Here is a 27,240-nt window from a genome sequence, read left to right on the forward strand (position 1 = left end):
CCTCCCTGCTCTTAAATTCAATCCCTCTAGCAATGATGGCCAACATTCCATTTACCTCTTGATAACCTGTTGCACCTGCAAACCAACCTTTTGTGATTCATGCACAAGCACTCCCAAGTCCGTCTGCACAACAGCATGCTGAATCTTTCACCATTTAAATAATAATCTGATCTTCTATTTTTCCTTCCAAAGTGGATGACCTTGCACTTACCAACATTGTAATTCATCTGCCAGACCCTTGCCCACTCACTTAACCTATCTATATCTCTCTGGAGAATCTCCACATCCTCTGCACAATTTGCCTTTCCACTTCATTTTGGTATTATCAGCAAACTTAGATATGCTACACTTGGTCCCCTCTTCCAAGTCATTAATGTATACCGTGAACAGTTGCAGGCCCAGCGCCAACCCTTGCGGCAGCACTGATTGCCAACCAGAGAAACACTCATTTATCCTAACTTTCTGCCATCTATTGGTTAACCAATCCTCTATCCATGCCAATACGTTACCCCCAACTCCATGCATTCTTATCTTATGTCTTTTATGCGGCACCTTCAAACCCCTCCTGGAGATCCAAGTATACAATATCCACTGTTTCCCTCTATCCACTGTGCTCATTATATCCTCAAAGAACTCCAGTAAATTTGTCAAACACAACCTGCCCTTCCTGAATCCACGCTATGTCTGCTTGATGGAACCATTTTTATCCAGATGTCTTGCTATTTCTTCTTTAATGATAGCTTCAAGCATTTTCCTGACTATATATGTTAAGCTAACTGGCCCATGGTTACTTGCCTTTTGCCTACATTCTTTTTTTTAAAAGAAACAGTGGCGTGATATTTGCTGTCTTCCAATCTGTCGGGACCTGCCCAGAATCCAGAGAATTTTGGTAAATTATCACAAGTGCCTCTACGATAATTTCTGCCATTTCTTTCAGTATCCTGGGATGCATGCCAACAGGGGACTTAGCTGCATTTTGGCCCACTAGTTTGCTCAGCACTACCTCTTCAGTGACAGCGATTGTATTGAGGTCCTCACCCCCCCATCGCATGCATAACATCTCTTTGGCATATTGGACATATCCTGCACCGTGCAGACAGACACAAAATAGTCATTCAAGGCCTTGGCCATTTCCGTATTACCAAATATTAATTCGTCCTTGTCTTCCAAGGGACCTATATTCACATCAGCCACCCTTTTCTGCTTTATTTAATTATAACAACTTTTACTATCTGTTTTCATATTTTGTGCTAGTTTACTTTCATAAAGTATCTTCCCTTTCTTTACTGCTTGCTTAGTTGTTCTTTTTAAAGTTTTCCCAATCTTCCAGTTTTCCATACTCTTGGTGACTTTGTATGCATGAACTTTTAGTTTGATGCCTTCTTTTATTATCCAAAGCTGGCTCTCCCCACCCTTACTGTCCTTGCTTTTAACTGGAATATACTTTTGTTGAGCACTGTGAAAAATCTCTTTGAAAGTCTTCCACTGTTCCTTAACTGCCCCACCATATAGCCTGTGTTCCCAGTCTATACTCGCCAACTCCTCCCTCATCCCATTGTAGTCTCCCTTGGTTAGGCATTAGACACTGGTTTTAGATCAAACTACTGCAGCCTCCATTTGTATGAGAAATTCAATCCTACTGTGAATACTCTTTCCAAGAGGATCCTTAACAACAAGATTGTTAATTTTACCTGTCTCATTGCACGGGACTAGATCTAAGATAGCATGTTCCCTTATAGGTTCAGTAACACACTGTTCAAGAAAGCTGCCATGAATGCATTCTGTGAAGTCCTCCTCAAGATTGCCTTCATCAACTTGATTCGCCCAATCTATGTGCAAGTTAAAGGCCCCTGTTCTTACATGCATGAGATATTTCTTGGTTTATTGTCTGTGCTGCTGTATTGTTATTATTTGGTGGCCTACAGACAACTCCCATCAGTGTTTTTTTCCCTTTACTAGTTCTAATCTCTACCCGGATGGATTCAACATTCTGCTCCTTAGATCTTATATCATCTCTCACTCTCACCCTGATCTCATCCTTAATTATAAGTGCTACCCCACCTCCCTTACCTTCCTGCCTATCCTTCTGTATTACCTGATACCCTTGGATATTTAATTCCCACTCATCTCCACCCTGCAACCATGTTTCTGTAATGGCCACTAAAACATCCCCTTTTGTACTGATTTGTGCCACAAGTTCACTGACCTTGTTTTGAATATTATGGGCAGTCAGATAAAGAGCCCTTACACTCATCGTCCTTTTAGAATCTCATAACCTTTGTGTCCTTTGCGTTTGATTTTTCTGTACTCCACTCTTACTTTTTTCTAACTTTTGCTTTGGTCTCCACATTGCTTCTCTGTCTTTCTGCATGGATTCCCATCCTCCTGCCATATTAGTTTAAACCCTCCCCAACAGCATTAGCAAACAATCCCTCGAGGATATTGATCCCGCTCCTGCCCAGGTGCAGACCATTCGGTTTGTACTGGTCCCACCTCCCCCCAAAACTGCTTCCAATGCTCCTACTTCTTAATTTATCTCCTGACTCCCTAAATTTGGCTTTTTTTCCTATATTGTTGGTACTTGTGTGCACCACAACAACTAGCTATTCACCCTCCCCTTCTGGAATGCCCTGCAGCTACTCCAAGGCATCCCTGACCCTTGCACCCAGGAGGCAACACACCAACAGGGAGTCCCATTTGCAGCCACAGAAGCTCATATCTATTCCCCTTACCATGGAATCACCTACCACTATAGCTCTGCCACCTTTTCCTACCCTCCTATGCAGCAGAGCCACTCACGGTGCCATGATCTTGGCTACTGGTGCTTTCCCCTAATGAACCATCTGCAGTGTGACCAACTCACTCAACAATTTATTCATAACATTCTCAGCATCACAGATGCTCCAAAGTGAATCCATGCGCAGCTCCAGTGTCACATGCAGTCTTTCAGGAGCTGCAGCTGGACAAACTTCCTGCATACATAGTCATCAAGGACTCTGGCAGCCTCCCTCAGTTCCCACATTGCACAGGAGGAGTATGACACAGGTCTGAACTCACCTGCCATGACTAAATGTTTTGAGGAAAACATTTGACTAGCTTAAGAAGTGGTAGAAAACTATGTTATGTTGTCAGTAATCTCATTTAAGTCTCAACTACAAGCCTACTAAGCAATTAGTCTGTCTAAATAGTTTAAAGAGGAAAGATTAAGGGTTTTACCCGGTCCAAGCCAAAGCCTCAAAGACCCACTCTTACACTGAACCACTCCTACAATGACCACTCCACTTGAGTTTACCTTCCGTTTATTGACAGCTGCTGCCCAATTAGCCAATAAGCCAATCAACGAGACTTGTTGTTGTAACTCCTTCCCGCTCCTGTAAAGTGAAACTCACCAGCAATGAGATTTGCTGTTTTAAAACCTTTTCACTCTCACTCTTATAAAGTGCCTCCTATCACCAAGCCAATTTTGGATCCAATTAAGCAGCTTGCCTTGGATCCCATGTACCTTAACCTTCAGCACCGTCCTACCTTGTTAAATGCGTCACTGACATCCATATGGACAACGTCTACTGTCCTGCCTTCATCAATCTCTTAGTCATAATACTCTAGCAAATTAGCGAGACAGGATTACCCCTGCACAAAGATGTACTGACTATCTCTGATCACCCCCTGCCTCTCCAGCTGTACATAAATCCTGTTCCCCTTTAAAGACGTAAGGCTCATCGGCCTGTAGTTACCTGGCTTATCCCTGCTGCTCTTCTTAAATAAACAAACAACATTAGCTGTCCATGATATTGAATAGTGGAGGAGGCTGTGGTACAATGTGGCTTATTTCCTTGTGTTCTAAACAGCACAAAATGATGTGGTAAATGTGTCAACTACCACTCTGACAGCTTTCAGGCAGCCTTCCTGAAACATTGGGCTGAATTTCAATGTGGAGGAATGCTTTTGTTTGGGAGCAGCTGGGAAGTGAAGACCAAGGAAATTGACAGCCTATCAGGAAACTTGTACCAACCCTCCAATCGCAGCACTTAACTGGAGTAGGTCAGACTGCATACAATCTGCTGCTTGTTAAAGGCAGGTTGTCAATTGCCATCTGTTAATCACCCAACTGTGGTGACATTAACATGGCTTTTGTAGTTTACCTGTGAGACCACGGATTTCCTTTGCCTCCTGGATCTCTCCAGTGAAAACAAGTCAAGAACACAAGGCAACTGAAGGGATGAAGAAACAGCAGGCAAGGATGTCAATAACCACTGATACCTTGCAGCTGTTTGCAGGTTTTGTTCACAGTATTAATGAGTCATAGAGATATACAGCACAGAACAGGTCCTTCAGACCACCGTGTTCATGCCCAACAATCAGGCACCCATTTTACAGTAATCCCTTAGTAATTTCATTTTATTCTCCCCACGTTCCCTATAACTCCCCCACCCCTTACCCACATTCTACCGCTCACCTACACACCAGAGGCAACTTAAAGTGCCCAATTAATTTACCAACCTGCACATCTCCGAGATGTGGGAAGAAACCCCCGGTGTTGCAGGGAGAACATGTAAACTCCACACAGACAGCACCGGAGATCAGGATTAATCTTGGGTCACTGGAGATGTGAGGCAAAAGTTGTGCCACTGTGCTACTGGCAGAGCTGCTGCCTCACAGCTCCAATGACCACGGCATGCTGAGAGGTTATGTTACACACTTTGGAAATTTGTACACCTGAGCTGCAGTCTGTCAGATCTATAAGCCTGCTCCTTATCATGAATTACTTTGGGCCTCAGACCTCCTCTTCAGCTCCTCAGTTTCGAGGATGATTTGCTCCCAGAACAGTATTCTGGGTTCCAAGCGTCACTTGGCCTCCCTTTAGGACACAGGCCAGGGCTATTTCCAAGGTTGGACTACATCACATTTGGCTTCGTCCATTGCTTTCGAGATTGTGGTGCATGAATTGAGGGGCATAACATGCAGTTCCACATTCAAGTGAACTGGGGACTCATGAGACATTCACTGATTGCACAGGGCTACTGATAGATCAGGCTGGCTGTTTTTTGATGGCAAAACACACCCCGTGAAAACAGCATTCATCTTCCATTTGCTCTTCTAGAAGATATACCCACCTCAGATGATGATAAGTCATGAGCATCAGAAGCAGCAGTAGCTCCTTACTTCTCACTGACCTGGAGCTCTATAGGAAAAAAGGAATCAGGAGAGAAATGTAGCATTCGGGATGCCAATGGCACAACTAGTAGAACCACTATCTCACAGCTCCAATGACCCAGGCTCAATCCTGACCTCGGGAGCTGTCTGCGTGGAACTTATCCATTCTCCTTGTGATTGCCTGGGTTTCCCTCTCATATCCCAAAGACCTGCAGGTTGGTAGGTTAATTGGACACTAAGCTGCCCCTAGTATGCAGATGAATTGTAAAATGCAGGGAAAATTGATAGGAATATAGGCAGAATAGGTTACTGGGAAATTAATGTGCGAATGGGATGATTCTGTGAGCTGGCAGAGACTTGATGGGCTGAAATGATCTCATTCTGTGTCATATGGAAATAACAAAATAACTGACATTAGCATAAACTTCACAGCATTGATCCCGGTGCTTCAGTAGGCCTGGGGTATCCTGTCAGATGATTGGACTCACTTGTGGACTGGTAGACTCAACATCTGCTGCCAGTTAGTAGCCATACATCAGTAAGGCATGGTAAAGTCATCATTGTGCTCCCCTCCATCTCCTCTTTCAGAGCTGTGGCAAAGACGTGCTCAGGATCTCGATCACCAGCCTACAAGGTGGGTAAGTCGTGGTCTCTTTGCCAGGGATGGCAGTCATGTGCATTTCCCAGTGACATTGCCAGGTAGAACGGCAGTGCATGGGTTTTCAGCCCTGTCCAGTGTTTGGCCAGTGGTTTCCATTGGCTGCACAGACATGCCAAACTTCTGAGAATTCATAAGCATCTTCCTGCACTCCCTCCTCTGGGAGGTGTGACCACCCTGTGGGAGGTGTAACCGCAACTGAGAAGAGGAGAATACTCTAAGTAAACATTATGCACATTTCCTTCACTGCTAATGTCATGTTTGCATGATTAAATTTTCTTTCCACATTCTTTTAGACTTCTATTTCTGTTGCTGATCTAACGACCAAGCTTGCCTTGATTCCCCCAATATCCAACCTACTGAGAAGTTGATGAAGTACTAACTTTGGTTCTCCCTCTCTCCCTGGGACACTATTAAATAGCTGGAAGAGAACATTTATGGAATGTAATAGATAGAGAATGTGAGAGACGTGACCTTGGACACAGATAAGAGATATTTGTCAGTGGTGGATGGGCAGATGGGCATGTGAAGAAGTGCCCAGTCAAGGTTGAATGTGTATACCAAATCAGTGTAAGAAGAACAGTGCTGAGCTTAGCAAGAGGTTGAAAATAGTGGGGATCCTGTTACAACTGTGATTGGTGAGGACCTGAATGTGTGTAATTGGTGGTGATTCTGATGCAAGTGTAATTGATGGGGATTCCCATGTAACTGTGACTGGTGGTGATTCTGATGCAATTAATGGGTGACAATTCCCACACGACTGTGATAGGTGGTGATTCCAACGTGAATGTGACTGATGGCAATTCCCATGTGACTGATGGTTGGGGTGTTCTGATATGCATGTTACTAGTCTTGCAACAACTCAATATGGATTACATGTAAAATAGCTCTTATATGCGTGAAAATAACATTGGAATGTGCCTGTAGTACTAATAAGCAAAAGCTAAGCTGCAAATGTAATTGTGTGATCCAAAACACATAATTTCTGGTTGATTTTTGAGTCACTAAATTTGACTCATTTCACTCTCTTCAGTTTTGGCAATATCAGACTCTTTCAAACCTGACAATGATGTCCGCCACCAGAATGAATTGCATTCCACCAAAATAACGCACTGCCGGAAGAGGTTATGGGAGCAGATAAATTAGGGACATTTAAGAGTCTCTTAGATAGCCACATGAATGATGGAGAAATGGAGGGCTATGTGGGAGGGAAGGGTTAGATAGATCTTAGAGTGGGATAAAATGTCGGCACAACATCGTGGGCTGAAGGGCCTGTACTGTGCTCGAATGTTCTATAAGTCATTTTCTACTAGTCTTAGATTAATTAGGAGTTTATCCAAGCTCATATTATTTACACAGAATGCTATTTGTTCAATTTCTAAAGCTCAAAAGTTATATAGACATGTATCCATGGATTGCATAGGTATTGGATTAGTAAAATTGCCAATGTTACACAAATAATGATCCTATCTACAATAAGTAAAGGATTTATACTTGCCCTGCACTGAGCTGCTACAAATGTAAGTATAAATCAGGATCCATTTAATCCATTTGATCCTTCTGCCCATTTCAACGATACTTATAATCCCTCCTCATCAGAGCATCTGGTGCTTCTTGAGTGATTCCAGTTTTTTCTGCATCACTACCCTCAGAAAACCATCCCAAATAACAAAATAAGTAAGTGGAACCTGCCTTGTAATAGCATGAATCACATTATCACTCACAGTCTTTGGGTCTGAGCTTTCTTCTTCTATCTTTTCTAGTTGACTTGTGTGAAGGAATAACTTTCTTCAACAGAATACAGTCTGTGTGGCAGCAATCTGAGTTGTGAGGAAGAGTGCAGCAGTTAATGCAGAAGTTGACAGTTGCTTCATGGATTGCCACATGCTTTCAATTCTGTACTTCGACACTTCATACACATAGAATAAGGATGCAAGAACGTGAAAGCACCATAAAAAGTATTCTTGCTCTGAGAGGAGCAAAAGTAGACTTGGACCTATTTCTCATGTACCTGCTGGGGAAGGTACTTTAATCTTGTAAAATCAGGCCTGTCTTCTCCTCCTACCTGCTTCTGCTCTCTAGGTGATTCCACATCAATGACACTTCCTCACTCTCGTCATTTTTTTTTCATGTGGATGCTAAAGGTCTTGCATTGGTTCCTTTTCTCAGCTAATGTGCAGGATTTTGTTCTTCATTAACGATAATAGAAGCAGGCAATGCAATAATATCCCATATAAAACATACCTTTGTTCAGCAGCAGAGGTGGACTGATTGTTTAATATATAGATAATTATGTTTATAGTTACATTGTCTCCCACCTCCACCCTGCTCCCCTACCTGGCACAACCTGCCCATCACCTTACACAGCTCCTCAGCCCACCAATCACCTCAGAATCCTTCCTCACCACTCCCCTTCTCCTCTTTATGCTGGCCATCTCGTCTCTCCACTCTCAGATGCAGAGTTTTGACCTGAAACAATGGCAATTCTTTTCCTCCCACAGGTGCTGCTTGAGCCATTGAGTTCCTCCAGCAGATTGTTTGTTGCTCCAGATTCCAACATCTGCACTCTTGTATCTCCAAATTTGTATGAAAGTTGTTGGGTTCTGCATTATCCAATCAACAGAAAGATCTCACGTCACTACTCTGAACAAGAAAGAATGTCCTAGCCCACAGGTTTCCAATGTTTTTGACTGAAAACCCCACATTTTTAGCCTGGGCAGTTACTTTGCCAAGCTTCCTTGTTCCTGGATCAGGTTTTCCTATGATGGGAGAATGATCCAGTCTCATAAACAAGCACTGGCCTGTGCCCTTGATAAGCAAATAGCAGTCTTTGCACCGGTTCACAATATTCACACAGCAAAATAATTAATGCTCAGAGACAGCAAGAGCAGAAAGGGAAGATATCAGTCAGGGCACACCTGTGTATGTGTGTAGCCCACACATTACAGTCACTTCCAATAGGCCTCAACAAACATTGACCCTCTTTGCATAAGTCTGGGTTGAGAGTTTAAATACATTGATATTTGGATACAACAGCCAACAAAAAAGAAAGTACCAAAGTTTCAGTCATGAATCTCTGTGGGATTTTGTCTGAACTTTTGGAGACTAAACAGGCTTAGTTCAGTTGTTTTCAACAGCACATTAGTTGACAGAAGACAAATCATCAAATCAACATCTCTCATCATGCTACTTTCATCGAGGTCCTGCTCAGTTAAGGTAACAACACAGAACCATCCAGGGTTACTCATGTGTTGCTTTTATACTTTTTCTTAGAGACAGCTCAGTTGATTACATTCTCGCTCTTTGGGTTGAGGGTTTTAGTCCCTTTCGCAAGCTAAGGCTGAAACTCCAGTGTAGTTACAAGGGTGTTGCAGTATCTGTTCTATAGGATGGATGTAAAAGATCCCATGACTCTATCTTGAATAAGACAGAACATTCAAGCTCACTGGTTTCCCAGTGTTTTTGACTTGAGCCCGAATTTTTTTGTGCCTAGGCAATTTATCATTTATTTTTATTTTTTTGTGAACCTTCCAGCTGCGTTACCTCAATATTATCAAAACCTCATGTACCTGCTGTCAGCTGTGTTTCCACTCCATGTCTGTTGGACTCTCAGTTTTGGAACTACTGTTTGAGCCAACCTCTAACCCTTAAAGAACATTATTAAAATCAGTTATATGGCCATTATCATTTTGTTGTCTATGAAGCTTCCCGTGTTTCCTACATTACAACAACTATATTTTCACGAAGTACTTCATGGGCCCTGCAGTTTGCAGCAAATGCAACCACTGCTAAAAATTGTGCAATGTTTGAGCTGGTTACGTTGAATATCAAATTGGCCGAGGTTGAGAAAGCAGTGGTTTCTGCAATTGGTGAATGGCTGCTTATCAGACTAATGGCCATTGTGAAGTGGCATTGAACATGTTTGAAAAATAGTACCCTGAATGCAGTGTGTGTTTTGGCAGGAGTCTAGCTGGAGTAATGGTGGAGGTCTGGTCATAGTGATTGGCAGAGTTTTATGATCAAAGCATGGGAGGAATAATGGCAGGAATCTGGTAGGAGTGATGTTGTATTTTTTTTGTTCAGCATCAAGTAGGAGTGATAGTTAAAGTCTGGTAGGAATGATGACATAATGGTGATGTTATGTGCCTTTTCCCGGGACTTCCTGGCAGAGGTCTATGGAATAGCCAAGAAAAATTCAGTCCTTTGAAAAACCAAAATATTGCATATGCTCTAAATCTGAAAGATGAAGAAAAATGCTGCAGATACTCAGTATGTCAGGCAGCGTCTGTGGAGAAAGAAGCCAAGTTAACATTTCAGATCAACGACCTTTCATCAGAACTGGAAAAGTAAGAAAACATACGTTTTCAATTGCAGAGAGGGGGAAGGATGGAGAGCTCAGGGTAGAGACACAGATTCTTCAGGCAATAGAAATGCTGTTTAAGAATCTTGATGAATGCCTAATAACCACAGCAGGTCCGTCTGGAGGACAGTAAATAGATTGAGGTGAACAAAGCCAGTAGAGCAAACAAAAACAATGCTAGAACTGTGAAATGCAGAACTGAGTGGGAAATCTGAAATAAAAGAAAATGCTGGAAATACTCAGCAGATCAGTAAACTTCTGTGAAGAAAGAACATCTGAGTTAATGTTACATGTTGATGACCTTGCCTCACACTGGCCAGTTCTGAAGCAAATGGGAAAGGCAGGTTATCTGAAATTGTTGAATTCAACATTGTGTACAGATGGTAGCAACTTGCCTGGACAGAAGATGAGGTGCTCTTCCTTGATGTTACATCAAGCTTTTTTGGAACAATGTAGGAGTGTTTTTGTTCTTCGATACTGTTCCAAATGCTATCTACCATTTATAAGGCTGAAATAAAGAGTCTGATGATTAGAAGAGAGCAGCTTTAGCAATTCTCAATAAATTGAACATCATTCAGGTTTAAAAAGTCCACTTGATGAGCACCACATGTTTAAACAGCCACTCCTTCAGCCACTGGCTGAGTATCTGCAGAAGACCTTACAACATCTCTAAAATCCAAATATTTGGAAGAAAGAAGGGGAGGGATGAAGGCACATGGGCACATCACCACCTTTTAGAATCTTCACCACATCGATTGTAGCAAGTTCAGTTGACTTACTTAAGTAAGCAAGTTAAGTTGACTTACCTTCTCAAGAGTGGCTACGATTGGGCAATTAATTCTGGCCTTGCCTCGGGTGTCTTTAACATAAGGATGACTATTAGGAAAGAAGACATGGTGGACTGTTAGTGATATTGCTGGATGCTGCATCATAATCCCCCATAATGTGCTTCACCAGACAAAATGATCTGACCTCATCCTTGAATTTTCTTTCTTTCTGTTCAATTTAAGCCTCCAACAGCATTTTAATGCCGATGACTTTGTCAAGTTAATGTCATATTATACACTCCATTTATCCTATGAATATGTGTACACTCAAACTAAATTTCAATAAAGTTTCTTTAAGTCACTGCTCAATCTATTAGCAATTTATTATTTGATGTTTTATGCGAAATTAATTAAAGATAAATGAATAGCCTATAAACACATTAGTTTAATGAGTAATCCTTTTATAAATGAATTAAGTTAATTCATTAAGCAAACAGTTAACAGACATATTGATTACTAGGAGGCAGAAGGTATCCTTTTTAATTGGTTAACTAATTCCAATGCCCAAAATTGCATTAAAAATTACTTAGGATAAGAAGTCATTTAGTGCTCTGTATATTAATTTCTAGACAATTTATGTATTAAGTTACACATGCAAAATTATACTAAAGATAACCAATTTATTTGATGTATTTAATCTGAGTTATAATAACTTATAACTGCAAAATAAAAGTAGTCAATGGAAGCAATTTTTAAATGTTTAATTGTGTGTGATATCACAAGGGGAAAATTCTGATGAAACTTTATACCCATAGAAATTGACCAATAACTTGTTTTATTGATCAAACCACAATAAGATTTGAATTTTTATGCTGTTATGGTCTTATTTTATGTTTGTTATGAGGTTTGACTGCAATAAATTTTTCCTCTTATTGTGAGTTTTTTAAGGTTTTTTTTCACTGCCGATATTTTTCTATATTAAATACACATTATTGCAAGAAATTGTTGATGGAAGCATGACAGCCACTTATTGGAGGATAGATTATTTTCTCTGAGGTGAGAGTATCAAATAGTTGCAATTCGAGTGTTGAAAATTGCCTGATGGAGTTCTGCCAAGCAGATTTTGGAGTAACAAGTGAATGACTGAAGACTGTTCCCTGTTCTCATTAATGAATGGAATTGCTCTAGTTTTTGGATAAAAATAAGGGCAAAATAAAATGGAGACTTAAATAATGCAGCATCCAGATTCATTGGCTCCAATGCCTGCTCAACATGGCAAATGCCTCTCAGCAGCAATCAATTCAGGAAAGTAATTCCACAATATTAGGGAAAGCAAGCAAACTTTTCTAAATATCAGGTATACACAGAAACGAATGGTGGACTGGAAATATCTAATTGTTGATACCTCCCAGAGGTACTGTGGAATTCTTTGGCAAGGAAAATATTGTGATCAGAGCAGAAGGTGAAACGGACAACCTTCTTCTTAGGAGGTCTCTCAGGACTGAGGATGACTTGCAGAGAGGATATAGGTACCTGACGGGGTAGGCAGGTGATGAGGTGGTGCACCCCTTCCACCATTTGTAGTGGACTTCTGTTTGCCGCTGATGCATGGATTCAAGTTTCTCAGTGCCATCCTGAATGCTCCTTCTCCACTTAGAGCAGATTCCCAAGAGTCAGGGGGATGTTGCATATAGGAGGCTTTGAGCCCATACTTGAATTTTTTTCTCTGTCTATGTGGTACCTCTTCCCATGATAGAACTTGGAATAGAGCATATGTTTCGTGAACCTGGTTTTGGGCATGCAAACTATGTTGTCTGCTCCTCATTGCAGGTTGAATGTAATTAGAGCCTCAGTGTTAGGGATGTTTGCCTGGAAGAGGACACTGATATTGATTCATTTATCCATCTAGTAGATATCTGCCAATTTCTCTGGTATGTCGCCAATGATATTTTGTGACTCCTCTGGTAAGCAGTATTGTCTGTGTTGAGGTTTTGAACTGTGCTGTCTCTGCATGAGTAATCTTTTTAAAATTCTCATATAATCCCCACAAGTTGGTGGCGATCTAATATCTATCATTGTGTTCTTTTCACAGTATTACTGGAACCATCTGGATTCCAAAGCATTATTGCATCAGTTATTGCATCAAAAATTATTTAAAATTATCTATAATACCAAGCATAAATATACAAATGAAGCCTCCTATATTTCCCTCTAAGATAGGCTGAACATCACAGTGCGGGTATCCTGTATTATAATTCCTTACAACATTGAAAGTGGCCATTCAGCCCATTAAGTTTATGCCAGCTCTCATAGCATTGTCATCGATTGCATTTCCACATTCATTTCCCTGTAACCTGTCCTCTATCAGATGCCCACTAACTCCCTTCTGATTCTCCTATCATCCGCCTGCACTGTGGTAACTGACAGGAACCAATTAATCTACCAATTGGTATGGATTTTGGTAATGGGAGCACCAGAGGGGATCCACACAGTCACAGGGAGAGCATGCAAATTCCACACAGTAACCACCAGAGGTTACAATCCAACCCAAGTCGTTGGAGTTGCAAGCCAGCATTACTACCTGTCGCACCACTATGTTATCAATAGTTGAACTGCTGAAGTTGCTGCTGAGAGCCTCAGTGACTGACAATCAATGGGTTAAAAACATGGTCGTCTACAAGAGGATGGACTCCGTAGGACTGACTTGGTATCAAAATTGTTGGAGCTGCATGTAGATTTGCAAGGTCATGGATAAATGCTGAGTAGGATGACAGTGCCCTTGTCAAAGTTGAATACCTTGATCATCCACATGGACACCTCCAAGTCTGAGATGAACTCATCTCAGGGATGCTCAGTCTTTGATGTCTGCCATGTCCTGTATCAAGAAACGCAAGCATTCCTAGCCAGCATGCAGCGAAAGTGATCATGGTTGCAGGAATTAAGCTGCATAAGGACATTGCTTTAAAATACTCTGTGCACTATCAAATTTGGCATTGTTGTTGCACCTAACATGACCTACACTCAGGGCTCAATTGAAGGAATCATTTGCCTTGAGACAAATCCATGGCAGTCATGAGAAGATGCTCATTACTATATGTACAGGAGCTTATAACAGCTACAGTCAATGTTGTTTTGTGATGGCCCATGACAATTAATGCAATTTATGTGCACTGTTAGTTTTGTGTGCTGTTTATTTAAATTGAAAATCTTAAGGGTCAGAGGATGTCAGGCTGATTGTTTCATCTGTCCATATTCAGCAAGATATTTGATGCAAATTTCCACTCAATAAGAAATAGTTTGAGTTTTGCTAAAGCCAGAATATATTACTATGTTTTTTTACTTCGTTAAATTATTAAGGTGACTGGCATGGCTTTAAGGCTATTCTTTTTAATTCGTTTTGTCAAATTGATAATCACTGAATTAGTTAGTCACTGCCCACAAATTAGTTAGTCACTGCCTACACTCAATTATCACGGCTCAAGGTGATACACTGGAGACCATTTACCTAAAATATCTGTCCCCAGTCAAGACAAAAGGCTCCTGAGCTACTGGTTTAAGGGTTAAGATATTCTATTACATCTGCTCCATATTATACTTTAACTACAGAAAATCAATTATTAGAAATGATTAGGCTTTAGTGAACAGATGGTATGGTATCCCATGGCATCTACCATGTACATGGATGTGGCTTCACATCCAATATTGATCTTAATCACCACATGACGTATGGATGATGTTGCCATTGCAACATTTTATCGTGGAAGAAACTTCAGGAGCAGACCTTTACAGACGAGTGAAACCTGCTCTCATCTAAGTTAATGGATCTGTCCTTGCCGGAGCTGCCATCAAGGAGCCTGGCAGTGATGTAAGCCCTATGAAGTATCCCTGTCAGTTTGATGTCACAGCTAAGACCAAGTACCATCTCCAATGACATTCTGTCGCAGTCTCTCAAAGATGCAGAGTGCCCTGTTTCCCATCTCCTGTTTGTCACTTAAAGTTAGCCCATATTAGGATCACTACTTAAATTGGCATTGAGTTTGGTTTCTGCCGAGAGAAAGTGGTTTAACATCTAGGTGACAATACAACTAGAGCACTGATTACGCTCAGAAGACCTGGAGTTTTCGATATATTTGGGTGAGAAAATAATTCCACCACAGCCCTACAAGATGATGGCCCAGTGCCACTTCAAGTTTTCAAGCTCACGAAATTCTCATACTTGAAGAAAAGAAAGAGGACTTAACCTCCATTTTCCTGACACTGTTCCCTAACTCCCAGGGATAGGACTGAACAAGGAAGCAATCTGCTTGGTTCAGAGGAATCAGTCAGATCATCTTCCTTTCTGGATGAATGCCTGAGAATTTAGGAATCTTGTGTAAGAGTGCATATAGATCTTATTAAAATGAAGGCCCCAACATGGATTCAGAGGAAATTTACCAGAATGATTTGTGTGAAGCGGAATAAAAATACAATGAGACTGAAATAACTGAACTTGCTCTTCTCTAAGCAGAAAAAACAAAGTGGAGGTATGTAATACCATGAAGGATATAGATAGAGGATAACATCTTCATTCTCAAATCATTTTTGGCTCTACGTAATGTCTGAGGCCAAAAGAAAGGTCTAACAATTCTGCTACTGAACCTACCAGCTGCTAGCTGTAATGGACCAGTATATATTGCATACTTCATCTGTCACCTCCTATACTCTCTTCCAAAATGTACTGAATTCTCAACCATGTCATGATGCACAACATCACATCCAATCATGTTAACCTTTCACCATTATATAGCTTACAGTCTTCAAATACTGGAAAGAATTTTGGATGAGTATTTCCACAAATTATTCATCTGCTTAATCTTCAATAGGGATCATAAAGCTCAATCATCATTCCTTGTGTACCGTGAACATTGGTTAATGCCATCTATGCCCTGCATTGAATTACAGCCTAAATCCTCAGTCATCTATCACCTTTCTTATTGAAATCATGTGGTACAAGAGACTTGTGGATCAATTATATCCTAAAATAAATCTCATGTGGACATTTTATTCCATGATAGAATATAGCCTTAATAGAACTCTAGATTGTAGTGGCAATAATAATAGGATTATGCTTAATAGTTTCATTTAACAATGCTTGTCCATTGGGTTTTTAACTTCAAAAAGAATCCTACACTAAACTATCTAACTGAAGAATGCAATACAATTAACTATTTGTCCACTAATGTCTTTGATCTTATTTTCTAGCTTACAACAACAATCTCTTTAGCGTGAGCATTTTGTGACAATTATTTTTCACTGTTGAATTTCCCCTTCCACAGGAGAAGAAAGGATTGGATTGCACTCCCAATACCAACAGGAAGGTAAAGTTCAGTTTGTGATTGACGCTGTATATGCCATGGCCCACGCACTGCAGAACATGCACAAAAATTTGTGCCCTGGCTACATTGGCATCTGTCCTGCGATGGACCCAGTTAGTGGAGAAGATCTCCTGCGGTATATCCGCAATATACATTTTAATGGTAAGTGTGTTGGTCAACCGTTGTTGGAGAACTAAAGGAAAGTGCAACCTCATTTCCATTCTTTGTGTATTTGCTGTTATTCAGTTATATTGGTGTTTCACGTAAGACAAAACTGAGTGTTCCAATTTTCATTTAATGTTAACAATCTAATAAGTAACAACTCCACAATAAATGTTCTTTTCGTCTCAGGCATGTCAAATATGTCTTAAAACAGTAATCATTGTTCAAATGGTCAGGAAGTGTGTGATTTTGTTGCCTGCTTCTCTTTCTTATGTTCTTTTGACACATATTTTGCCTCAGATAACTTTGAATAGTAAATACAGTTGGTGCAAATCTGGACTTTGGTATTTTAAATGAATAATAGTAGAAGGCTAATGTCAGTATAGGGTGCAGTAAGGTGGCAGTAACTGCAAGGTGCTCCATGAACATTTGGGGTGAACAAGTGAGGTGGCTACAAGGTAACTGCAAGGTGTTCCATGAACATTTTGGCGTCGAATAGGGAATGGCAATGATTGGCACACACATAATAGAGACTGTGCTGTAGTCAAGGATTTGTTAATTCAGGAGTGGAAAGAAATCCACTTTTAGAAAATGGAAATTTCTATTCAAATGAATTATAAACCCAAAGGCTAAATCCCTCAATAAAACTCTCTTGCTTTTATGTCTTTTTTTCTAAACATTTAGGTCTCTCTAATCATCTCTTTGACATTTTCCAGACCTTGATCTCTTTTTTTTTACTTCTATGTGCCACCTATTGTGAGGTAAAGGCCGATAAGGTGCCAAATAACCTTTTCCTTATTGTTAGGAGAAAAATCAGGATAACAGCATGGGGTTAGGGGATCTATTATATAAATTCTGTCACTGTCATGGAAATTGCTAAAAGTAACTATCTGCAACCAAGCATGCTGCTGTGACAATAAAGGATGAGGTCACCTTGAAAAGACACCATCAATTATTTATTAAAAAGAAATGGTGATGGTCATATGTATTGAACTATATCAAAACCCAATATAACACTTTCAACGGTCTTCAGAATCTGCACTTACCTCACACTTTCACATTTAGTTTTTTTTACCATTATTTTGAAGTGGAGGCTAACCTTATTCTAGAGAGGGGAAGTTCTTCAGTTTGACACCAGATGAACCCTCCATCTTTTTATACTGGCTATCTCCTCACTATCTTTCAGTCCAGACAAAGGGTCTCGATCTGAAATGTTGACTGTCAGTTTTCCTCCATGGATGCTGCCTGACTCACTGAGTTCCTCCAGCATCTCATGTGTTACACTACATGTTCTTTGACATGATAGGAACATGTAGCAATGAGACTGCATGTTCTTGTATTTCACTTGTTATTCTTTGATGAAAAGTTGCAGAAGGAACAGAAATAAGCACATTCACTTATTACCACCACATTCCTTTGAACATAATAGATGGAATGGCATTTGATTGGAATTTATTGTTCAGAAAGCACAGTGAGGTCATCTCCAAGTTCTGTGCCTTACTGCCAGTGCTTTGTGTAGATACCTCACCGAGAATGAGAGTAAATACGTCTGCTGAAAGATATCAGAAGAGCCTTCAGCACATTAATTCAAGAGCAAAAACAAAAGGAACATAAGAGACAAAGAATTCTGAGGTTAGGAACCAGAATTGGACTATAGTAGCAGATCTCTTTCCAGTATCCTGGTAAATATTTGGGGAAGCAGGGATGGGGCTAGATGCATTCCTTTTGCTAATCCTACTTGACTATGATGATCAACTGCTTCCATATGTATTGTCAGTTAAGGAACTATTAGGACATGTGTCCAGTTTCGAAGACACAGCAGTTGCTTTAATCCTAGCATTGCCAATTGAACACTGGCTCTCATGCATTCAGTTTTCATCCACACAGTTAATACCTTGATGAGATAAGATTGGATTAGAGGATTGACATCTGGTAGACTTGCAGATCGAAACATTTGGTTTGCATTCTGCTGATCCACATGGATTTGTTGTTGGGTAAACAATGTGGCAAGGAAATCTTCATCTAATTTATTCACAATAATTGCATTTTCTTTCATTGTAAAGTAATTTGAGGAACAAAAGAGACAACTCTTATTGGAGCAAGACTTTCCCCAGTGAATTAAGGAAAATGGACTTTCTCCTACACTTTTTCAGTTTGCAATTTCTGTTTCAACTCTTGATGGGTACATGAGTTGATAACAGTTTGGCAAAGGCAATGTAAATTATGTTTCTAATACAATTTCTAACACAATTTACAAGCAAAATATTGCAAATGTAGCGATGTGAAATCACAACAGAAGATGCTGAATCCTGTCAGCAGGTAAGGCAGCAATGGTACAGAGGGAAGCATAGATTTAATATTTTAACTTGATGTACTATCAAGAATGCTGAATTGTTTGGGTGTTTTCTACTTTCATTCCATGTCGAATTCACCACATTAGTTAGAAATGAAGAGGCCAATGTTGCATCTCCTTATAGGTGAGATTTAATGATTGAGAAAGAACCTCAAATGTGTAGGGGATTCTTTTTCCTCTTGTGCCTATCCTTCCATTGGCAGGTACAGGGGTGAATGGTAATGACAGGATCAATAGTCACATAGACTCCCAGTGCCGTGACACTCTTGCTGTGGCCGCTGCAGAAAGAGTGGGAATTAAAGCCAAATCAGGTGCAGGGAAATAAAGGATAAGAAAACCAGAGAAAGAGAGGAAAAGAGGACATAAATAAAAAATAAGAAAAATACAAATTTTGAAGAATTCACCATTTAAAAGAACAAGACTACGGTTTCAAATGTTTCCATTTTGGATCAGAAAGTTTGATTTGGCGTTTGTGCTTAATTGTCATCATGGTGCTTTCATGGTACAGACTTATTTCTTTAGAGTCAGTTTTACTATTTAAATGGCAATTGATAAGCAAATCCAGACTATTCTTCAACACGTCAGGGAGGTTAAGTGTAAGAAGTTGTTCATGCACCAGAACATCACAAAGTGACCACTATGCTACAGAGGTTCATTGCACATCTCTCAATCCCCTCAATATGGTGACTGATTTTCATATAAATAATTCCATGGTGGCACTAACATGCTAATGCTTCTTCTAGTGAGTTGTAGGCTAAAATGTCCTGAGAGATAACACAAAAGTAAAAGAAAAATCTACTAAAGAGAGTTGGCATTTTAACTTGATCAATACTGGACACAGCTGTAAACAAAATGGAAATACTAGATGTTTTACAATTTGAATAAGGATTGATCTGTCACCCCCATCAAAAAGCCACCAATTTTTTTGGTGAGAATTAAAGACTGTATTTGCATCTTATTTGGTGTATTTGTTTCTGCTTCTGTATTGTGGACTGGCTTAGGACAAGTAGTCATTGATGTTTTACCCTCAGCACAAAATGAAAACTTCATATCAGGTGTAAGAAAACCTTTATTATCTTTGCTGTAGGAATAGCACAACAAACAACTAGGCTGCCTGTACTGGTAGAAGTAAGGAAGTCAAATGCCTCCTGTGCAGCTCTGTGGTGAAGCTAGAACAGCTGCTACCTCATGGTTCCTGGGACCTGGGTTCAAGCCTGACTTTGAGTGCTGACTGTGTGGAATCTACAGGTTCTCCCTATTACTGAGTGGTGAGCTTCAGTGCTTCGGTTTTATCCCACATATTAAAGATATATAGGTTGATAGGATAATTGGCCACTGTAAATTGATCCTGGTGTAGAGATAAGTGATGGAACCTGAAGGAGAATATTGGGAATGTGGGGAGAAAAAAATGGGGCTGGTGTAAATGGATGTCCTGTGGTCAGCGTGGACCAAGAACTCCTTCTGCACCAAATAACTCTATGACTAAGAACATAGGGTGATGAATAACAAAAGGCTTGGACTAGTTGAAATTTTGAATGGTTCCAAAGTACATAGAACATAGAACATTACAGCACAGTACAGGCCCTTCAGCCCACAATGTTGTGCCGACATTTAATCCTGCTCTAGATCTACCTAACCCTTCCCTCACATAGTCCTCTATTTCTCAATCATTCATGTAGCTATCTAAGAGTCTCTTAAATTCTGTTGCTTCTGGAGAGGTCCTGATGCAGGGTTTTAATCAGAAACGTCGACAATTCCTTTCCTCCCACAAATGCTGCTCGACCTGTTGGGTTCCTCCAGCAGATTGTGTCTTGTTCCAGATTCAAGCATCTGCAGTCTCTTGTGTCTCCGAAGTAATATTTCCCAGCCCCCATCAAAATGCTTCATATTCTGTCCTTAAGATGGGCCATCAGTTTTAATTGCTTCATTTGTGAGGAATTGCAGTCTCTGAACGGTTGTAGAAAGTTGAGCCCTATTCAACAAAGCCTCACAAAGGGACTTTGTACAATTCACTTTCCTGGCTGGAATGACTTGATTGGAACTCATGGGGATCCACACTAGTTAATTCATGAAAGCAAGTGCTAGAAGCACAGGATCAAAGGAACTTATGCTGTCATACCATATCCCTGACCAGAAGCCAGGGATTATTTTTCCCTTCTCCAATTTCTACTGAAAAAGAGACATTCCATGAGAAGGCATAGTAACGGGAAGAGGGAAAAGAAAACAAGTATCAAAGATAAACTTTGAAACGCTGTGGTCCAGGTTTAAGTGAATAAGGGGAAACAAAAGATTACCTATCCATACACCCTGGAGTTATGCTTCTCAGCAGCAATGGCTCCATGTTCTTGATCTAGTAGGGAATTATTCTGTCCTTCTTGACAAAACTGGCACCAGATCAGATAAATCTGGCACTTGGCTCAGTTTATCCATTGCATTACCTGTCTGGACAACTGTGACTGTAGGCAGAATCGCAGAAGCTGAGGGCAAGCATCGATTTATTTTAAAACATGCCTTATTAAAGTAATGAATGGATTTTTATTCCTTTGAAATGAGGGACCAGAAAAATAATGTTACCCAAACTCCCTTCAGTAACAAAAGTGAGAGACATTGAAAACGATAGACAATTGGTGACATAACCTAGATAATGCAGGACTGGAGGTTTAAATTTAACTGGCTTTAAAAGGCAGAGATATATTAGAATCTTTTCTCACTTTAGAACAGGGAATAAATGAAGTAGACTAGAAGCAACAGCAGTTAATGTCATGTTGATCGACTCTTTTTCAAAAGGGCTGAATAAATATTTGATTAAGAACAAGTTTAAAGGTTCTGGAGATAAGTACAGACAAAGATTATCAAATACTGCACAGCGTATGATAGTTCTTATACCACTGGGACTGTGGTTGTACAATGAAGGCGTGAGGTTGAATAGATTGATATTATTGTTTATTACCTTTGGGGTTAGGTTAAAATAATTGCAGAGATTCAGGAGGGGAAATAATGGACAGAGTGACTGATGAGGTGAATTGCTCATGGAATGAAAGGTGAAACATTCAGCAGACTAGGCAGCACCTATGATAACAAACCATCAAGCTGAAAGATTAAACACTTTTTCTTCTCTCTGTACAGTTGCTGTCTGACTGCCTGAAACTTTGCAGCATTTTCTGTTATTATTCCATAAACCCAGCATCTTCTGTATTTTATTTGTTATATGTTACATTGGAAACATTAACCTGCTTTTCTCAGCTTTACCATATGGATATTAAAACATAATAATGTCATTTTTGAATCATTAATTTGAATAGTTCCATGTCTGTTTCTTGTGGGTTGATGTAGCTATAGAACACGAAGTAATCTATATTAAAGGAAGTTAATTATTCTGCAGATTCATTAATAAAATTGTATCTGTACCCCTAAGAATAGAACAAGCCTTGACATTAATCATAAAATTGAGTTAAATACTGCATTATTCAGTCATTTATGCAGTTCAGCACTTTATAGTGATCTAATTATTTGTATTTTCTCTGGCTGATTCATTTTCTTCCTACATAGTCCCTTCTCCACATTGCAGTCTTCTTCATAGGCAGGTGGGTTGGTCTATACACCCTTGCTGTAGTGTGAACAGTGCTTAGCATTCCATGGTCAATCTACACTATTAAAATGGACAGTCAGTCCAGTCACTGAGGGGAACAGTCTGCTTCTGTGGAAGCTTTTTGTCAAATGAAAACTGCTTAACACATTTGCTGTGTGGCTTTAAAATGCAAACATAATGTATATGATTCTGATGTGGAGTTTGCATTGTGCTGTGATTGACTAGGGCATAAATGTACAGCTGGAATTAATTATGAAAATTATTTGACAATGCATACAAATGAGTATGCAGAAACATTTGAGCTTTAAGGTCCAGAACTCTCTCCACAATCTTGTTTCCCTCAAGGACCCACTCCATAACCATATTTCCTCCCCCATCATAATGTCTCTTTCTTTTGCTTGGTGCTAGTTTTAGTACAATTGCCCTCCTGGGAAATGCTGAGAATAACTTGCTTCTAGTACGGAGGTACCCTTGACTGGGGTACTGGAAATGAGAAGTCAGGGCACTTGATTCGGGATATCTCACTTTTGCTCATATTTAAATTGGTATGATCTCTATCTTCAAGGTGCAAAACATCTCTAGTTTAGCTTGGCCTAGATCCAACCTGCCTTGCCCATCCTGCTCCTATCCCTCCTCCTCCTGGCTAGGCCCTTACCCTGAAACCACTCTCTACACACATTCTCTCCACATTCTCCCCTCCCTACCTGACACTTTTCAAAATGATGAAGTGGGATGCCGGGCATTTAAAAACAAAAGGAAGGATGTGGCCCTGCTCCCCGTCCCTCTGGCTCCAGCACCCCCAACCCCCACCCCCCACTCCAGCTCTTGACACCAAAATTCTGCTGCTTTTGGGCTCCTGCTCCCACTATTTCACAGTTTTCGTTTCCTTTCATGGTTGAGCAGGTGGGCTGCTCTGTTCTGCCAATCAAAGTCAGCCCTGCTGGCTAGCAATGTCCCCGATTGGCTCAAAGCATGGGTCAGGCTACATGAATCTGTCAGCATGAATGAAGCATAAAGATCAATCTTTATACGTCATGTTGGACTTTGATCTATCAATAAACAAGGAATGGTCAGCTCAACCAATAACAAAGTCTTGTGTTACATTGGTTTTATTTATTCCTTTTCAATTTATTAATTTATGAGTTGTGGGGTGTTGCTGCATGGGCCAAAATGTATTTATTTGCAGGATGTGGGTGTCACTGACCAGTGTTCAGGCCCATTTGTAACTGGTCTCAGAAAAGGTGGTAATAACATGTGTTCTGGTGGAGGTCCTCCCACATTGCTGTTAGATGGAGCATTACAAGATTTAGACCCAGCAACGATAGAGGAACTGTGATATGTTTCCAAGTCGGGGTGGGTGGTGTCTAACATGAGTATTGTTGGAGCTGCAGTCTTCAGGCAAGTGCAAGATAGTCATTATATTCCTGACATCTCTTGCGGATGCTGTCAGGAGGTAAGTCATACTCTGCAAAATATCTGGCCTCTGACCTGTTCTTATCACCACAGTAGTTATGTGGCTGGTCCAGTTGAGTTTTTGGTCAATGGTTATCCTCAGGACATGGTTGGTGGTTGGGAGGAGTGAGGAACTTGGTGCTGGAAATGCCATTGAATATCATGGGGTAAATGGTTAGACTTTCTCTTGTTAGAAAAGGTCCTTATCTGGGATATGAATTGCATAAATGTCACTTGCCACTTATCAGACCCTACTGGTTATCTTAGTCTTGCTGGATACGAGCACAGGGTGCTTTATTTTCAGAGGCACTGTGAATGGAATTGAACATGAAAAGAACATGTCATAAGCTTAATTAGCAAATTGCAGTACAGGACTAAATCTCAAAAGATTTAAATTATTTGTCATATTATACATTAAAATGTTTAGTTAATCTTAGTTTCAGTAGGGCAGATAAACGATACTTTTATATTGAAAGAGGAGATAGTCAGAATTCTAACTGGGGTGTTTGGGTGAATGCTTGCCTGTTCTCAGACACCAACCACAAGCCATTCAGTTGCTATTCCAAGAAAAAGATTCAAGGACACACCCGCTACCAATGCTGCAATCCAGCTGGAGAAGCTGGGAGTTAACACAGCATTTGGCAGGAATTAATATTCATATATTTGCTATCACTGCTCTGTGTGCCTGTCCCAATTTCAAGATGAGCCTATCCCTAGGATTTGGGGCAAACTGATAATGTGGCCAAAGCAGCAACTGAAAGAGCTATCCTAACACACAGTTGGCAGTGTTATTCCCACCAGGATTTCTCTTCAAGCTGTGCAGCCATTTAAAAAGATGCATACACGATTGTATCCCCAAATGCTTCACAATCAATACCTAACTTACAAAGTATTGCCACAATAAGCATGTAAGGGAATAAAGCTGTTTGTGTTTTACACAGAACTAATGAATGGCAAATTAAGTTGAATTAAAAAACGCAATATCTGTTTTTAATTTGTTGGTTGCAGGTAGAACTTTGATGAGGCACAGACAATACTTACGGTTCCATTTCAAATTGAGCTTTAGGGAAGGGCCTGGGGTGACATCACAGCTGACAATGGCACTTCCATGAATGCAATACTGCAATAATTATCAGCCAGTACTTCAGACACATACTAAAAGATCCCCTTGAATTTTTCTGTTGTTTTATAGGTCTACCTATTACACCTAGACTCTCATTTTTTTCATAAAATGGCATTATCATATTAAAGGAAGATAGTGTCATAAAGAACAAAATTATGGTTTGTTTTCTTTGCGTCCAGTTATGTTCAGAATCAGACTGAATTTCCTATTGAGTCTGTTAGGTCACTTGACTCTTAAAATGGTGTTTAATCTCAAGCCAGGAAAAGGCGATGAACACTTCTCTTGTTTTAATATCTTTTCAAGACAGAAGTGATCTGAAGTTTTGTAGTTTTGGTCCAGCTGAAGGAAGACTTTACGTTTTGAATAGAAGACCCCATTTTTCAGGGACTGCCAAAATTCTTAGTGCTATGAAAAGAGGAGTCCAGTACCGTATTTTCAAATGACACTTGGCTTTTTGGAGATATGGTTAGGCACAAGAGAAATGTTGTGATAAGAGTGTATATTGCGAGACTATAACGTGCCAATGTTACCAAGCCTTCAATATAGAATATAGAACATTACAGCACAGTGCAGGCCCTTCGGCCCACGATGTTGTGCCTGAGTAATTTTAGAGCTGATACCATTATACAGGTGTAGTCAAATCACAATGACAGTGTTCATTATAATTCAAGCAGGCTATCTGGTCTGTTATTTCATTGCTCTAATGTGATACTGTTCTACACAAGTTCAATTACAACTCAAAGTTATTCCATTGGCTCTAAAGCACTTTGATGCATTGTGAGATAAATAAATGCACATGTTCTACTGTTTTCCAAAATTCACCAGATTCAGAAGCTGAATGTCTGAATTTGAAAGTTGTAAATGGTCCTCTATTATTTAAGAAGGTAGCAATGAAGCAACATCTGTTTTGGTGGATAGAATCTATCAGAGAAATCAAGCACTTGGTCAAGTATCAATTGATAAAAGATACAAGAGTTGTGCAAAGTATTTTAGCTGAGAATTTTGAGGAAGTTAGAAACATGGTGGGTAGGGCAATGTTTGAGAGAATTGCCTGTATGGATATTCAAAAGGCATTTGGCAAAAAGAAATGTGTGGAGTTGGATGCAATCTGATGATGTGGGTGGAAACTGCAACTTGGAAGATGGGTTCGGAACACAGGAATTCCATTGGAAAAGCAAAAGGATTTTAGTGTCTATTAAAAACCAGTGCATAGTTACAGAACAAAATAAAGGCCTTTATCTCAAGGGGACTGAAATTCAGAAGAGTGGAATGAATGCTTCATTGATGAAGAACATTAATTAGAGCACACCTGGATTACTGTGTGCAGGAAAGAGACCTTTGTAAAGAGTTTCACAGATCCACTGTCATAATCACAGTCTTACAGCATTAGGTTATGAGAATGTTTGGATAAACTTGTCTTGTATTCATTTGAGTTTAGATAATGGGCAGTTGATGTAATATATAACATTTTAGAAAGGATATGAAACTACAGTGGATTGAGGAGAAACAAGTGGAGATAATCTTAAAATCAGGGTTAAGCACATTTCCTGTATATAGTTTAGGGCAATATAAATGTCACCACCTGAAAACGTGTGGATGCCATCAATTAAATATTTCAGAGCTGATATTAATAGAGGTAACTCAAGGTAACTCAAGCCATTCAGACCACTGGGTTCATGCTGGTTCCCAGCAGATCAATCCCATCAATTCCATTGCCAGCCTTATTTCCTGTGATAAACAACTTATTCTTTCATTAACCACCCTTGATTCTTTTGAAATTAACCTGAACTCAGCAGCAATTTAATAAATAAGTTATCAACGAATCAGCGTGTATTTGGGTGGGATATGGGAGGAAACCAGAGCTCCCGGGTCACTCACAGGTCGAATGTGCACATCCTGAATAGGCAGCACCAGAGTTCAGGATTGAACCTGGCTCCTTGGAGCTGTGAGGCTGCAGCATTATCAGTTGCAACGGAGCCTCATTATGCTATTATCATAGCTACAACTAATCCTTCATCTTCATCTTAAAGTCACTGGAGCAACACACAAGATGCTGGAGGTACTCAGCAGGTCAGGCAGTATCTATGGAGGGAAATGGATAATCGATGTTTCGGGTTGAGACCCTTCATCTGGACTCATCCATTTCCCTCCATAGCTGCTGCCTGAATTCCTCCAGCATCTTGTGTGTTGCTCCAGATTCCAGCATCTGTAGTCTCTTGTGTCTCCTCTTAAGATCACTGATTCATTCCTGAAGCTTCATCTTCTGTT

General features: G+C 40.2%; 1 protein-coding gene across 1 annotated transcript in view; it reads left to right on the plus strand.

Annotated features, from left to right (window-relative positions):
• The window catches only part of LOC127571338 (metabotropic glutamate receptor 7-like), a 547,846-nt gene that overhangs the window by 335,411 nt on the left and 185,195 nt on the right, over window positions 1–27,240 (plus strand). Inside the window, exon 6 of the mRNA XM_052017627.1 lies at window positions 16,255–16,455. Within this exon, the coding sequence (XP_051873587.1) occupies window positions 16,255–16,455 (201 nt within the window). The remainder of the gene's footprint in view (window positions 1–16,254; window positions 16,456–27,240) is intronic.

This window comes from Pristis pectinata, chromosome 6 (assembly GCF_009764475.1).
Source record: "Pristis pectinata isolate sPriPec2 chromosome 6, sPriPec2.1.pri, whole genome shotgun sequence".
Classification (NCBI taxonomy): domain Eukaryota; kingdom Metazoa; phylum Chordata; class Chondrichthyes; order Rhinopristiformes; family Pristidae; genus Pristis; species Pristis pectinata.